Consider the following 16726-nt stretch of genomic DNA (forward strand, 5'->3'; position numbering starts at 1 on the left):
CGCTGTCTGAACATCCATACAGTCTCTGTCAACGCTCTGCGCTGTCTGAACATCCATACAGTCTCTGTCAACGCTCTGCGCTGTCTGAACATCCATACAGTCTCTGTCAACGCTCTGCTCTGTCTGAACATCCATACAGTCTCTGTCAACGCTCTGCGCTGTCTGAACATCCATACAGTCTCTGTCAACGCTCTGCGCTGTCTGAACATCCATACAGTCTCTGTCAACGCTCTGCGCTGTCTGAACATCCATACAGTCTCTGTCAACGCTCTGCGCTGTCTGAACATCCATACAGTCTCTGTCAACGCTCTGCGCTGTCTGAACATCCATACAGTCTCTGTCAACGCTCTGCGCTGTCTGAACATCCATACAGTCTCTGTCAACGTTCTGCGCTGTCTGAACATCCATACAGTCTCTGTCAATGCTCTGCGCTGTCTGAACATCCATACAGTCTCTGTCAACGCTCTGCGCTGTCTGAACATCCATACAGTCTCTGTCAACACTCTGCGCTGTCTGAACATCCATACAGTCTCTGTCAATGCTCTGCGCTGTCTGAACATCCATACAGTCTCTGTCAACGCTCTGCGCTGTCTGAACATCCAAGCCTTCATCCTCCTCTACCTCCCCTCCCCTCCTCTGTCAACGCTCTGCGCTGTCTGAACATCCTCCTCTACCTCCCCTCCCTTCGTCCGCCCGCCAGTGGGAACGGCGGTCAACGCCACCCTGGTCTCCTCGCGCACGCTTTCCTCTTCGTCATCCTCCTCCTCCTCCTCCTCTCTTCTCCCCCCGCCCCCTTCCTGCTCGGTCTCAGAGCCTTCGTCCTCCATCTTTGAAGTGTAGTCCTCGTCCGAGGCGCTTCCCTCCGCTCTGCGCTTCCGTCGCTTTCTCGTCGGCCTCTTCCTCACCGATTGGCCATCTTCCTCCCCGCCCTGTGGCGTGCTGCTCTCCTCCTCCTCGTCCTCCTCCTCCTCCTCCTCTTCGTCGTCGTCCTCCTCATCCTCCTCTCCGGCCCCGCCCCCTGCCGCGCTGGCGGGACATTTGTGGTCTCGGTAGTAGCTGTTTCGGGTGAAGCCCTTGTTGCAGGCGGAGCAGCGGAAGCGGTAGTTGTCGGTGTGGGACTGCTGGTGCTCCAGCATGTGGGCGCGGCGGCTGAACGCTTTCTGGCAGAACAAGCACTTGTAGGGTTTGATACCTGGAATAGGACCAACAATGGACCAGGGTCATTATATGGACAAGGACCAACAATGGACCAGGGTCATTATATGGACAAGGACCAACAATGGACCAGGGTCATTATATGGACAAGGACCAACAAAGGACCAGGGTCATTATATGGACAAGGACCAACAATGGACCAGGGTCATTATATGGACAAGGACCAACAATGGACCAGGGTCATTATATGGACAAGGACCAACAAAGGACCAGGGTCATTATATGGACAAGGACCATCAATGGACCAGGGTCATTATATGGACAAGGACCAACAATGGACCACAGGGTCATTATATGGACAAGGACCAACAAAGGACCAGGGTCATTATATGGACAAGGACCAACAATGGACCACAGGGTCATTATATGGACAAGGACCAACAATGGACCAGGGTCATTATATGGACAAGGACCAACAATGGACCAGGGTCATTATATGGACAAGGACCAACAATGGACCAGGGTCATTATATGGACAAGGACCAACAATGGACCAGGGTCATTATATGGACAAGGACCAACAATGGACCAGGGTCATTATATGGACAAGGACCAACAATGGACCAGGGTCATTATATGGACAAGGACCAACAATGGACCAGGGTCATTATATGGACAAGGACCAACAATGGACCACAGGGTCATTATATGGACAAGGACCAACAAAGGACCAGGGTCATTATATGGACAAGGACCAACAATGGACCACAGGGTCATTATATGGACAAGGACCAACAATGGACCAGGGTCATTATATGGACAAGGACCAACAATGGACCACAGGGTCATTATATGGACAAGGACCATCAATGGACCAGGGTCATTATATGGACAAGGACCAACAATGGACCACAGGGTCATTATATGGACAAGGACCAACAATGGACCAGGGTCATTATATGGACAAGGACCAACAATGGACCACAGGGTCATTATATGGACAAGGACCATCAATAGACCACAGGGTCATTATATGGACAAGGACCAACAATGGACCAGGGTCATTATATTTCTGCATTTATTCCAGTAGTACTATATATATAGTATACTATACATTTCTTCATAGTAGGGAGACCAGCATTGCCCGTGTTACTGTGCAGGTGAAATTGACACGCACAAAAAGTACTCTGAGGCCAGTCGATGACATCAGAGTTATCTTAGTATATTATATTATTATTGTTAATAACCCAATAAGACCTGAAGCGCGTTCACTCACCAGAGTGAGACAGAATGTGGGCCTTCAGTTTGTCTGGTCTGTTGAATTCTTTAGTGCAACCTACATGAGTCCTGAACACAACAGAAAAGACAGAAAAAGACACAATTAAACCATTTAGGCCTGACGTCAAAATAAAATAAAAAAGTCTTCTAAAAGAATATATATCCAAAGATTCGTGCAGCATTTTCACGATTTAAAAAAAATAGCAGACCTACAAGCTTGTAGATCTGCTATTTTTCAATAGCTAAAGTATAACATAATGCTTAGTTAAAACACCAAAAGGGGTTCCCGTCCAGAATGGGCTGTTAAGTGAAAATAAATACCAGTAAAAGAAATTCAAAGGAAATAATGAAATTTAAGCTTAAAGGAGAATTTCAGACTAGAATGCTTTCTTACCTTTATTTGTAGTTGTTACGTCCCCACCAAAGAGGCCCAGGTCTTATTTTGTGCAAAAGCGCATTATTGGCTATTTCCCCTACCATAAGCCCTCAATGGGGGTTGGGTTTTAGTGCTAATTCGCTTATTTCCATCGAAATAAGTAGTAAAGTGTGCCGCTAGGGATACTATTTACATTATGAAGAGAGGATATATATACCAAAAGATGGTAGGGGAAATAGCCAATAATGCGCTTTTGCACACAAAATAACACCTGGACCTCTTTGGTGGGGACGTAACAACTACAAATAAAGTTAAGAAAGCCTTCTAGTCTGAAATTCACCTTTAAGGCAGTGTATATAATGGCCTAATGTCCAAACACAAACGCTTCGTCTGATGCACTGGATGCCTTGCGTGTGTTGGGCGGGAACCCCTTTTGGTGTTAGCATTATGTTATGCTTTAGCTATTGAAAAATAGCAGACCTACAAGCTCATAGCGCGCCACCGAGTGGCGCGCTATGAGCTTGTAGGTCTGCTATTTTTGAAAAATCTAAGAACCACTGACATAGAAACATAGCTTTTTCAGAAAACTGTCAGGATGTAGAAGACATTTTTAGAATCTGATCTCAGGTCAAAATGGGTTAATGTTCAAGCTGTAGCTGTGACTGTATTATTGAACATGTTTGACCAAAGTTTCAATGCAGACAGCAGAACATATATTTTTTAATTGTAACAGTATATTAACCATGTTTTTGCTAAATCGGATAATATTTTCTAAATGATCTGCAGAACAGACTCTTCTTCTCCTCATGTCTTTCAACACCGAAAACAAACTCTTCATTCAGTTCCTTGTCATTTGTTTCTCATACAACTTGAGCCAGTGGTGGTTGAAAAACATGAAACCGGGACATATAGAGCGTCGCCGTCCCGCCCCCTCTCGTGAGACCCGGAAAATAAATCCCTGTTCATTTTCCTCATAGACTTTTCAGAAAGTATTTATTTAAAGACGGTTACGCCGCGGACAAAGCCAACTCTTGTCGTGACAAATCATGACAATAAACACAATGTTTTGGGCCAAACAAAGAATTAGAAAGTAGAAAAAAACGGCAGGTTACAACACTTTTTTTGTTGTTGTTTTTCTTCTTTGTAATTATTTGTTTGGTCCAAAATATTGTGTTTGTTGTCATGATTTGTCACGACTCGAGTTGGCTTTGTACGACGCTTAAAAGGTCTTTAAATAAATACTTTACGAAATGTCTATGGGGAAAATGCATTGGGAATTATTTCCTGTGCCCATGGCGTCGTCATGAAAGGGGGCGGGACTGCGACGCTCTATACTGTACAGTTAACATGAAGATCAACCGTCAACAGCCAGCAGTGTTGAGCGAGGATTAGATGTCATATCTACTGTATGTGAACAATGTTTTCACCAGGTTTATGTTGTAAACTATCCTGACAAACAGCAAAAGAAAAAAACAAAGCTTTTTTTTCCCTTCTTTTTTCCCACAGCACATTTATCAGAGTCATCTTCAGCTCAGATGAATGTAACGAATATAACGGGAACCCCTTTTGGTGTTAGCATTATGTTATGCTTTAGCTATTGAAAAATAGCAGATCTACAAGCTCATAGCGCGCCACCGAGTGGCGCGCTACGAGCTTGTAGGTCTGCTATTTTTGAAAAATCGAAGAACGACTAACGCCAGGGCTCCACCAGACGCGTTGCGTCTGCGTCGCGTCAAAAAACGCACCGGTTCAATTTTAATGCACGCGTCGCGTCTCCGTCAACGCGGGCAGTGGAGCCACCCTTCATTGATTCAAAAGGGAACATTCCCTGACGGTGACGGAGACGCGACGCTGACGCACCCGGTGGAGCCCGGCCGTAACGCCAGGGCTCCACCGGACGCGTTGCGTTGCGTCTGCGTCGCGTCAAAAAACGCACCGGTTCAATTTTAATGCACGCGTCGCGTCTCCGTCAACGCGGGCAGTGGAGCCACCCTTCATTGATTAAAAAGGGAACATTCCCTGACGGTGACGGAGACGCTACGCTGACGCGCCTGGTGGAGCCCGGCCGTGACATAGAAACATAGCTTTTTCAGAAAACTGTCAGGATGTAGAAGACATTTTTAGAATCTGATCTCAGGTCAGAATGGGTTAACTCAAATCTCACCTGAAAGGACACTTGTATTTCTTGAAGGGCTCATGGATGAGCATGTGTCTTTTCACTTTATCCTTCCTGTTGAAGGTTGCATCACAGAGGGAACATTTATATGGCTTCTCACCTGCAGAACAAGGACAGTTTCACAATTCAAATGATGTGTAGTTGTTGCTTGGATTTAGCTGCATCATTCTAATGCATTTACTGTATTATTATTATTTATTTTTTTATCCCACAATTTTGTAACCCATTTTTCACCCCTGTGTCAATTATCTAATGTGATCATGGGCTCTACACACCCTCCACCAACCTAGTCCCCATATATGGGGGACATGGGGAGAGCAACGGACTTGAACTCATGCTTCCTTCATGCCTGAGTGTCCAAGTTGCTCCTTTACACCTGACAGGGGGGGGGGGGGGGTTCCCTGGTTGGACGTAGCGCGTGGAAGGAACACGTTATTCCAACCAGTTCCTTTCCCCTCCATCAGGCACCCCGGCTGGCCAGGGGGAGGCAGTTTAGAGACCAGGATTACTGCATGTTTTTTGTGAGGGTACCTACCCTAGGGTACACGGGGAGAACATGCAAACTCCACACAGAAAGACCCTTTCGCCAACCCCGCCTTGGGTATGGGCACTGATGACGCGGAGGAGGAGACACGCCGACCAGCGCCCACAGCAACCCAGGACCTTCTAGCTGTGAGGCGACAGCACTACCAACTGTGCCACCGTGCCCCCACATTTACTGTATTTACTGTATTACAAGTAAGACGCGCAAACGCGGGAAGCGAACGCAGCTCGTAAATTGCAATAACAACAATTAGAATAAATTACGTACTTTTTAAGGTTTTTTTTAAGTTAAGTTTTTTTAAATTAAATGTTTTTTCAAGTTTTTTTTAGTGTGTGTATGTGTGCGTGCGTGTTTCTTTTTTAGGTTTTTTTTTTTTAAGTTTTTTGTTTAATTTTTTTTTTAGTTAAGTTTGTTTTTAAGTTAAGTTTTTTGTGTGTGCGTTTTTCCTTTAAGTTTTTTTTTTAAGTTAAGTTTTTTTTTAAGTTAAGTTTTTTTAAGTTAAGTTTTGTGTGTGCGTTTTTCCTTTTTAAGTTTTTTTTTTAAGTTAAGTTTTTTGTGTGCGTTTTTCCTTTTTAAGTTAAGTTTTTTTTTAAGTTAAGTTTTTTTTTAAGTTAAGTTTTTTGTGTGTGCGTTTTTCCTTTTTACGTTTTTTTTTTAAGTTAAGTTTTTTTTTAAGTTAAGTTTTTTGTGTGTGCGTTTTTCCTTTTTACGTTTTTTTTTTAAGTTACGTTTTTTTTTAAGTTACGTTTTTTTTTAAGTTAAGTTTTTTTTTAAGTTAAGTTTTTTGTGTGTGTGTGTGTGTGTGTGCGCGTGCGTGCGTGCGTGTGTGTGCGTGCATGTGTGTGTGTGTGTGTGTGTTTTTGTGTGTGATACAGCTGCGCCCTCTGGTGGTGGGCGGGTGGTGTTACAGCGTGACACACACACAGACACACACACACACAGACGTGATCTGCTGGGTCTCATAGTAAATGCTCACTGCGTTCGCAATAACAATAACAGACACTCCACCAGATAACAGACAGACTCCAAGAGACAACAGAGACAGACTATGCTGGAAACCTCCTATATGGGTGGTAAAGTGTTAATGTGGTTCCCAAAGTGGGGTCCGGGGACCCCCAGGGGTACTTGAGGGAGTTCCAGGGGGGACCCAGATAAATTATCATTTGGAACCAAATGGACCCTTATGAGTGTACAAATGGAACCAAATGAACCCTAACGGGTCCATTTGGTTCCATTTCTACGCTCTCAGAGTTAAATTAGCACTGATTTTATAATATAAATTGGGGGTCCCAGAGATAGAAATGCCATTAAATGGGGGTCCGTAGACTAATGCATGTCAAACTGGTGGTCCTTGAAATTAAACGGGTTGAGAATCTCTGCTAGAGACATAAACATCTTCTCTTACGGGGGTCCCTGGCATATCTTTTCAAATGGGGGTCCGCGGGGCTAATTAGTGTCAATTTGGGGGTCCTTGACATGACAAAGTTTGGGAACCACTGATATAGGCCACAAGCCAATTGAAAGGTGCGAGGTTTGTATGTAGACTGTATTAGTTTACCCTTTGGTTGGTTTGTAAACCTTTTATATCAATAAACACAAGACGTGTGTAACAGCATAGGTTTGTTTATTCCGCCATCTTGGATCTCATCCTAGCATGAACTCCCGTCCTGAAGTCTCGCGGGACTATACCAGTGTGCAACAGGTAACAGGTAGTCTGTGCTACAGTGCCACCATGTGGTGGTAAATACATGCAGTATGTTACATCTCCCTTCTTAAATAAAAGACAGTTGTTCCATATATTTGAGGTAGCATGGCTTGTAAGGCAAAGTCCAAAAGGCACAATCATTGGCTGAAAAATATATGTGCTCAAAATAGCAAAGTGAAATAGCAAAATAGGCACAAGGCATAAATCACTTGAACAGTGCATTATATGTACTTAAACCTGGGCAAAGTGCAAAATGTTGTATATGTAAACAGGTGTAGGCATGATAGCTGGTTAGAGTAAGTTCAATACCTGAGTGAATCCTAGTGTGTAACTTCAGATAGTGCTCCGTCTTGAAGGCTTTCTTGCAGATTTGACACTTGAACCTGCCGCCGACGCCGTGTGTGGGGAGGTGGCGTCTGAAGTATCTCTCACACGGGAACACCTGGAGGTCACAGTTATTAAAACAACCTGAGAGATTAGTCTGAAGTATCTCTCACACGGGAACACCTGGAGGTCAGTTATTAAAACAACCTGAGAGATTAGTCTGAAGTATCTCTCACACGGGAACACCTGGAGGTCACAGTTATTAAAACAACCTGGGAGATTAGTCTGAAGTATCTCTCACACGGGAACACCTGGAGGTCACAGTTATTAAAACAACCTGAGAGATTAGTCTGAAGTATCTCTCACACGGGAACACCTGGAGGTCAGTTATTAAAACAACCTGAGAGATTAGTCTGAAGTATCTCTCACACGGGAACACCTGGAGGTCACAGTTATTACAACAACCTGAGAGATTAGTCTGAAGTATCTCTCACACGGGAACACCTGGAGGTCACAGTTATTAAAACAACCTGAGAGATTAGTCTGAAGTATCTCTCACACGGGAACACCTGGAGGTCACAGTTATTACAACAACCTGAGAGATTAGTCTGAAGTATCTCTCACACGGGAACACCTGGAGGTCACAGTTATTACAACAACATGAGAGATTAGTCTGAAGTATCTCTCACACGGGAACACCTGGAGGTCACAGTTATTACAACAACATGAGAGATTAGTCTGAAGTATCTCTCACACGGGAACACCTGGAGGTCACAGTTATTAAAACAACCTGAGAGATTAGTCTGAAGTATCTCTCACACGGGAACACCTGGAGGTCACAGTTATTACAACAACATGAGAGATTAGTGTGAAGTATCTCTCACACGGGAACACCTGGAGGTCACAGTTATTAAAACAACCCGAGAGATTAGTCTGAAGTATCTCTCACACGGGAACACCTGGAGGTCACAGTTATTAAAACAACCTGAGAGATTAGTCTGAAGTATCTCTCACACGGGAACACCTGGAGGTCACAGTTATTACAACAACATGAGAGATTAGTCTGAAGTATCTCTCACACGGGAACACCTGGAGGTCACAGTTATTAAAACAACCTGAGAGATTAGTCTGAAGTATCTCTCACACGGGAACACCTGGAGGTCAGTTATTACAACAACCTGAGAGATTAGTCTGAAGTATCTCTCACACGGGAACACCTGGAGGTCAGTTATTAAAACAACCTGAGAGATTAGTCTGAAGTATCTCTCACACGGGAACACCTGGAGGTCACAGTTATTAAAACAACCTGAGAGATTAGTCTGAAGTATCTCTCACACGGGAACACCTGAAGGTCAGTTATTACAACAACCTGAGAGATTAGTCTGAAGTATCTCTCACACGGGAACACCTGGAGGTCACAGTTATTACAACAACCTGAGAGATTAGTCTGAAGTATCTCTCACACGGGAACACCTGGAGGTCACAGTTATTAAAACAACCTGAGAGATTAGTCTGAAGTATCTCTCACACGGGAACACCTGGAGGTCACAGTTATTACAACAACATGAGAGATTAGTCTGAAGTATCTCTCACACGGGAACACCTGAAAGTCAGTTATTACAACAACCTGAGAGATTAGTCTGAAGTATCTCTCACACGGGAACACCTGGAGGTCACAGTTATTAAAACAACCTGAGAGATTAGTCTGAAGTATCTCTCACACGGGAACACCTGAAAGTCAGTTATTACAACAACCTGAGAGATTAGTCTGAAGTATCTCTCACACGGGAACACCTGAAGGTCACAGTTATTACAACAACCCGAGAGATTAGTCTGAAGTATCTCTCACACGGGAACACCTGAAGGTCACAGTTATTACAACAACCCGAGAGATTAGTCTGAAGTATCTCACACACGGGAACACCTGGAAGTCAGTTATTACAACAACCTGAGAGATTAGTCTGCGTCAGTGGTGGGAAAAGTACTCTGATCTTTTACTTAACCCATTTAGGCATGAACTTGAAATTTAAAAAAAATCTTCTAAATCTAAAATAAATATTTTCACGATTTTTCAAAAATAGCAGATCTACAAGCTCGTAGCGCGCCACTCGGTGCCGCGCTATGAGCTTGTAGATCTGCTATTTTTCAATAGCTAAATTATAACATAATGTTTTAAAACACCAAAAGGGGTTCCCGCCCAAAATGGGTTAAGTCAAAGTGTCAATACTGCAATACAGAAATACAAGTAAAATTCTGAAATTCAAAATGTACTTGAGTAAAAGTACAAAAGGTATTGACATCATGTACCTAAAGTACCAAACGTATCCCATTTCAAGTTCTCAAATGTATACAAATCCTTTGAAAATAGCAGATCTACAAGCTCACAATTGTGATAATTAATTTGAGGAATGAATTCAGCTGACGAGCTGAACTAAGGCCTCTACTGTATTACAGTATGTGTGTGTGCGTGCGTGTGTGCGTGCGTGCGTGCGCTCACGTGTTTCAACTGCCATGTTCATGCACAATAATGAAAATGATGCCTTTTCAGATGTCACAGCTAATACACCAGCTATTGTTGTTGTTGATGAGGACAGTAGAGAAGTGACCACAGTCTGGAAGAGGCATTCCTTACCAAGGTGCTTAAGTACCAGCGTCTTAAGGATGCTATTATACAACTTGGCTACAGATGTAAACTACTTGTGTTCATATTTGGAAGCCTCGGTAATGTCCATAAATCAGTCGTGAGGGGCCTGCAGATTGCAGGCATTCCCAAGCCAAGAGCTGATCAGGCATCGGCAACATTCTGTTCAGTGTCTGCAATGATTGGCAGTCGCCATATATGGAGAAGGCGATGCTTTCTGTACCTGTGATCTGTATCCTGAAGCACTTGTTGTAGAGCTTTTTTTCCAAGTTTGCGCATCCACTATTGTTTGTATTCAAGAAATTTCTTGTAAAATGTGAATTCAAATAAAGATGTTAAATGTGCGTGCGTGCGTGCGTGCGTGCGTGCGTGCGTGCGTGCGCTGTACCTTTTGACAGTGGGGACAGGGGAAGTTGTGTGAAGCTGTTAGAAGATGCTGTTCCAAAGCCTCCTCAGTAGAATACCTGCTTTGACATTTCATACACCTGCAAAGCAAAGTCGTGCAAAGAAAATGAATTAACAACACGTGTGTAGTTAGTACTACTCGCCATGTAAACTACAGAGATATGAGTCTGGTCAATAGTACATGTAAAGCAGGGTTCCCCAATAGGCGTCCTGCAGGCCATTTGCGGCCCGCGGAGCGCCCCCTTGTGGCCCCTGGAAGAATAAAAAAATAGGGGGTCCCAGATATAAATGGCATTAAATGGGGGTCAGTAGCCTATGCATGTCAAACTGGACATCCTTTTCAAATGGGGTCTTGCCCTGAAAATGAATTTTCAGGGCAAGACCTCGACCTTGTGCGTGCGGACTCGGCCCCCAGCCTGGAACCCTAGTCAAAATATGGCCCTTGAGGAAAATTAATTGGGGAACCCTGATGTAAAGACATGAGGAAGCTTTGTTCTGTTCTTGAGGATATAGTTAAATCCCTATAGACATTGAATTAGTTGTCAAGCTTGTATCATAGTTTTAATATTGCTTGCAAGTGTGCAACATGTGATTATGGTGTCTCATGTTGCGAAAATGTAATAATAGTTTAACTGCTTTATATAATAACACAGGTAGAATGTGGACTAGATTATGTTTTTTTACTTTGTGTAATACCCCCCTTCTGTTTAGCCTAGAACTGGAGGTGTAGAACCAGAGACGAATATTATTTATTTATTTATGTTATTTTAATTGTCACGGGGAGTTTTTTTCTTCTTCTCATTGGGTACTTGTATTTACAGTTTGGTAATAAACACAGTGGTACGATTTCAGTTCACAATGAACAAATGATTCACTCGTGATTTGTTTCAGCATCTTGTTTCAACCTTTCAGCACCATAACAGTAGTAATGGGTGATCAAAAGAGGAGTTACACATTCTTCACGGGGGGCCCCAACTTGGGGTCATGTGATCAGTGACATCACATCGGTGTACTCTTTCATAGATATATATAAACACTAGATAGCTCACCCGCGCTGTTGGCCAATGGAGAGCGACGTCGTTACGTGGCGGCCATCTTACCTCGGGACACATAACATTGTGTCTATGGGGCATGTACTCTTAAATGACCATAACTTGCTCAATTTTCAACCGATTTTCAAACGGTTTGGTTTGTTATAAACGTCAGAGACGTCCGCATACGTATATGATTTTATACGACGTTCATATAAAAAACATAAATTAAGCAGATAAGCGTCCTGAATCATAGCCACGTTGACAACGTTTGTAATAAACCAACCCGTTTGTAAATCCGTCAAGATTTGAGCGAGTTATGACTGTTTCTGTTTGAGCTGCCATTGAACATACTGTACTGTAGCCCCGAAGTAAGATGGCTGCCGGGTGAACGACGTCAGAAACTCCGCCTTGAGCCATCTAGTGTTTATATATATCTATGTACTCTTTGACCTGCAGAGCACACCGACATGATGTCACTGATCACTTGACCTGCAGAGCACACCGACATGATGTCACTGATCACATGACCTGCAGAGCACACCGACATGATGTCACTGATCACATGACCCCAAGTTGCTGAATGCTTTGTTTATGTCTTTTTTGGGGGGAATTTACAGTATTTCTACACTGTGTAGCACCCAGCGATCTGGGCCAGGCATTAAAGGACCACTTCACCACTTTTCAACATCTCTTCATATAATTGGTCCTCAATAATGTTCATGATAAAACACCACCATTTTTTCCTACTCAGTCTGTGTCCCGTAGGAGGGCTGTGGGCAGTTCGGACACCCGTCCACCAGTGACATCATCACTAGGCAGATTTTTTTTTTAAACAAGATTTGTTTTTAAATATATTTAGATTTGTATTATCGTGAGAACGATGGCTTCAACTTTTGCATTGCAACTTTTCAGGAAAAGAAAGCCTGCCGTTTCTATTAGCTTGGATTCACCATCGATGATGTCACTGGTGGACGGGTGTCCGAACTGCCCACAGCCTTCCTATGAGACACAGACTGAGTAGGAAAAAATGGTGGTATTTTATCATGAACATTAGTGAGGACCAATTATAGGAAGAGAAGTTGAAAAGTGGTGAAGTGGTCCTTTAATGGGATGTTTTCAAGTGGCTGACCTCAGTGACCTGTACACAGCGGCCTCCTTGCGTGTGGTGCTCTGCTGAGGGCAGAAGCAGTGGGCAGGGCTGGGCTGGCCACAGGTCGTAACGGGCATATTCCCGGTGGGCCGCGACCGTAGGGGGCCGCCATGATTAAAAAATCACACCCGTGTGAACTGAGTGGTGTAAGGTCTTATATAGACTGATCAGCTGTGGTCTGACGTAATGTCTGACGTAATGAAATCACACCCGGGTGAACTCAGGGCCTCACTACACGAGGACGTCGCGGGCTGTTCCCCGCTTAAGTTTTGTGAACGATATAAAACTTTACTGCGTCTACATTGCGGTTATGTTAATTATGTACGGGTCTAGACGAGACCGGTAAACTGCTTCGTTTTCAAGATACAGCTGTAGTACATATTGCCGGCCTGTAGATGGCCACCCAAAAAAAAAGAAAAAGCTTATTCTAAGGCAATATGAAAGCATTTTATAAATTATACTATTGGTATTTCACACAGGTGTTGCCAAATAACTAATTATCTCAGATGCGCATATGACATAGGCTATCTAGGTCATATCAATTTAATCAGCAGAGGTTGCAGAGCAGTGATGCTTCTCACTCTGCACACAGCTAAAGTTGATGCCTACTTTAAAATCATAATATGACAAACCTTGGATTAATTCTTCTGAAAACTAGCAGCACGCACAAAGTAAGTGATTCACACATTCAGAGAGAGAGAGAGAGAGAGAGAGAGAGCGCACGCACCCCTTCTCTCGCTCGAGAGAAGGGGTGCTCTCTCTCTCTCTCTCTCTCTCAGATCATCATACAGCTCACAACGAGGAGCGGCATGGTACATTGTGAATTTATGAGTTTGACTTTGGAGATTGAATATATATTCGCTGGTGCGCAACACCTCTGAATGTCAGATAATTGCTCGTTTATAGATTGATTACACCTGCTGGCAGTGGCAGCAAAGCGCTAATCATTGCACATAGGCTATAGCCTACAAAAGTATAAAAAAAGAGCAATTGGAAACAGTGAAAACAGTCCGTTTATAGAGGAATATGGACAGTAAACAATGTGTTTATCCTACCTGTGGTCTCTCAATGCAAAGCCGTTTTGAAGTTACACAAAGAATGTTTAATTTCCACCCAAGAAGAGAAGCACTTTGATGAGGTCCATGCATGCTTTGCACTGTGCACTGCGCAGTCAGACCTGCCTGAGAGGAACGTGCGGTGGCTGTGCTGCCTATCTTGTATAGCCCTATATAATATATATACCAATCTATTCTACACTACACCATTTAATAGTAACAATAATGTAGAAGATCCGTTTTTTTTCTTGTCTTTCCGGATTGGTAATCACCATAATTTATATCTGTTCTCCAAAAATAGCTCCTCTACAAGCTCGTGCATGCGGGCTGCAGATCGGCTATTTTTGGAGAAGAGATTTATAGACATTATGTGCAAATATAAAATAGCTGTGATACTTATATGTAAGTGGTTATGGTGAAATAAACCATTAACACTAGTTAGTTTGGAGGGGGCGAGGGGACTATGACATCACCGTTTCAGCAAATTAGGCGGCATTCGCTGTACACACGGAGACGTGAAAGTCGCGTCTCCAAACTTTCCCACTCTGGAAGGTAGTTTCAAAATTAGCCGTTAAAGTCCCCCAAAACGCCGTCTCCGTGTGACAAAAAGGGCAGATCGGCTAATTACTTGCCCGAGAAACACCGAAATCGTCCTTATCTGGATGGCCCCTGAGTGACCACTTTCCTAGATCTAGGAAACATCCTAGATCCGGGTGTGATTTCACATCCGGGTGTGAAATCACACCCGGATGTGATTTCACAACTGGCTTTGGTTTAGCATGGTTGCTACGGTCATCCAGTTCACCCGGGTGTGATTTAATTACGTCAGAAATTATTTTGAACATAGCAACCATGCTCATTTTTTTCTGCACACAAAAGCCAGTTGTAGGAGTGGTTTACACCACTCAACAAAAGCCAGTTGTAGGAGTGGTTTACACCACTCAAAAAAAGAAAGAAGAAAAAAACCCTTTTTTTCCCCTTTTTGAGTGGTGCAAACCACTCCAACAACCAGCTTTGTCTGTACCCATGTATGTACCCGTGTACCTGTACGTGTGTGTACCTGTACGTGGGACCCAAAAAAATTAGCATGGTTACTATGGTCACTGACATTACGTCAGACCACAGCTGATCAGGCTATATAAGACCTTGCACCACTCAGTTCACACGGGTGTGATTTTTTTTCTTTTGACAGGCAGGCAGGCCAATAGGAAAGGTCCGGGCGTGCTGCCATTCTGCCAGTGCCATCATGATAATTTCACTGTATAATTTCAGTGAGTGACAAATAAACCCTCTACAAAGGGTTGTGTAGTTGTCTGTTGGTTTGTATCATTTATGTTGTTCTGTAAAAGTGGTGGTATTAGGGCTTGTTTGTTTGTGTGTGCCTCGACGGGAGTGGGCGGTAGAGTTTCTGCTAGCTGCGCGCTGGTTGTGGTGGGCTGTTCTGGGCCAAATTCACGCGAAAATGAGCGGGCCGAATTTTTGTCCCAGTCCAGCTCTGGCAGTGGGAGTACTGGGTGGACTGACCTGTACACAGCAGCCTCCTTGCGCGTGGTGCTCTGCTGAGGGCAGAAGCAGTGGGAGTACTGGTGGACGCCCAGTTCAAACAGGGAGGGGAACACCTTGCTGCACAGGTGGCAGCGGTACGTCAGCTGCTCCTGGTGCGTCCTGATGTGCTCCAGGAACTGGTCCAGCTTCTGAAACGTCTGGGAGCAGGACTTCAGCACACACTTGTAAACCTGAGGGAGAACACACACACACACACACACACACACACACACACACACACACATTTTCGGGATATATATATATATATATATATATGGGCTGTCAAACGATATATTTACGATATATTTTATCGATATATTTATCGAAAAAATTATCGATATATTTAATCAGATTAATCACAGCTTAAACATGTATCATGATTAATCACCATTCGAACTATGTCCAAAATATGCCATGCCATTTTTCTGTATATTGTTGTGGGAATGGTAAAATAAATGTCAGAAGGCGGATATAGACATTTAACGTACGTACGTATGTATGTATGTATATTTTATTCTTTATAACAAATCCAGTGTGGTAGGATGGTGTCTCTCTTTCTCTCACCCCGTTATTATGTTTTGTACTTTTTTTCATATTGCATATATCCACAAATCAATGTGGTTTTAGTCTTTCTTTGTGTGAGTTCAACACTGTTGATAAAATATCTGACCTGCATGTTGAGAGGCCTCTATACAGCGCACCTCCAAAAACACTCACTTCTGCCCATTGATGACTGATTGGCAATGTGCCCTTTTGTACCGTATTTTGTACCGTGTACAGTGTACAGTATGTGGACCATGGTGACATTGATCAATTCTTGATACAAAAAAGCTTCTAATATATTATTTAGGCCCCACAATCTATAAATGTCACACTATTAAGGCAACCGGCCGGTTCCACGCGCTGCACAAGGTGCCCTTTTTTCACTTGAGCACCTGCCCCTCTAAATGTCTGTGCACGCCACTGCTCAGTAGCATCAACAGGTATATTTACAGAGGAAGGAGGGGTGGCAGAGCCATTAGCCAAAGGAAACAGTTACACTGTGGTACAAACTCTATTTATACCTGCAGCTTCACCCCACAACGAACACAGGCCTGGGTAGGTGAGGCAGCTTCACCCCACAACGAACACAGGCCTGGGTAGGTGAGGCAGCTTCACCCCACAACGAACACAGGCCTGGGTAGGTGAGGCAGCTTCACCCCACAACGAACACAGGCCTGGGTAGGTGAGGCAGCTTCACCCCACAACTAACACAGGCCTGGGTAGGTGAGGCAGCTTCACCCCACAACGAACACAGGCCTGGGTAGGTGAGGCAGCTTCACCCCACAACTAACACAG

The 16726-nt window shown here is 43.8% G+C and overlaps 1 protein-coding gene across 1 annotated transcript in view; it reads right to left on the reverse strand.

Moving 5' to 3' along the window:
* Positions 1-617: 617 nt before the first annotated feature.
* znf341 (zinc finger protein 341) overlaps positions 618-16726 on the reverse strand; it is a gene marked incomplete at both ends in the record, with an annotated part of 27607 nt that continues 11498 nt past the window's right edge. The window contains 6 exons of the mRNA XM_079492013.1: positions 618-1192; positions 2432-2502; positions 4974-5085; positions 7544-7676; positions 10588-10684; positions 15368-15579. Of these exons, the coding sequence (XP_079348139.1) occupies positions 618-1192; positions 2432-2502; positions 4974-5085; positions 7544-7676; positions 10588-10684; positions 15368-15579 (1200 nt within the window). The remainder of the gene's footprint in view (positions 1193-2431; positions 2503-4973; positions 5086-7543; positions 7677-10587; positions 10685-15367; positions 15580-16726) is intronic.

This window comes from Electrona antarctica, assembly GCF_951216825.1.
Source record: "Electrona antarctica genome assembly, chromosome: 2".
NCBI classification, from domain to species: Eukaryota; Metazoa; Chordata; class Actinopteri; order Myctophiformes; family Myctophidae; genus Electrona; species Electrona antarctica.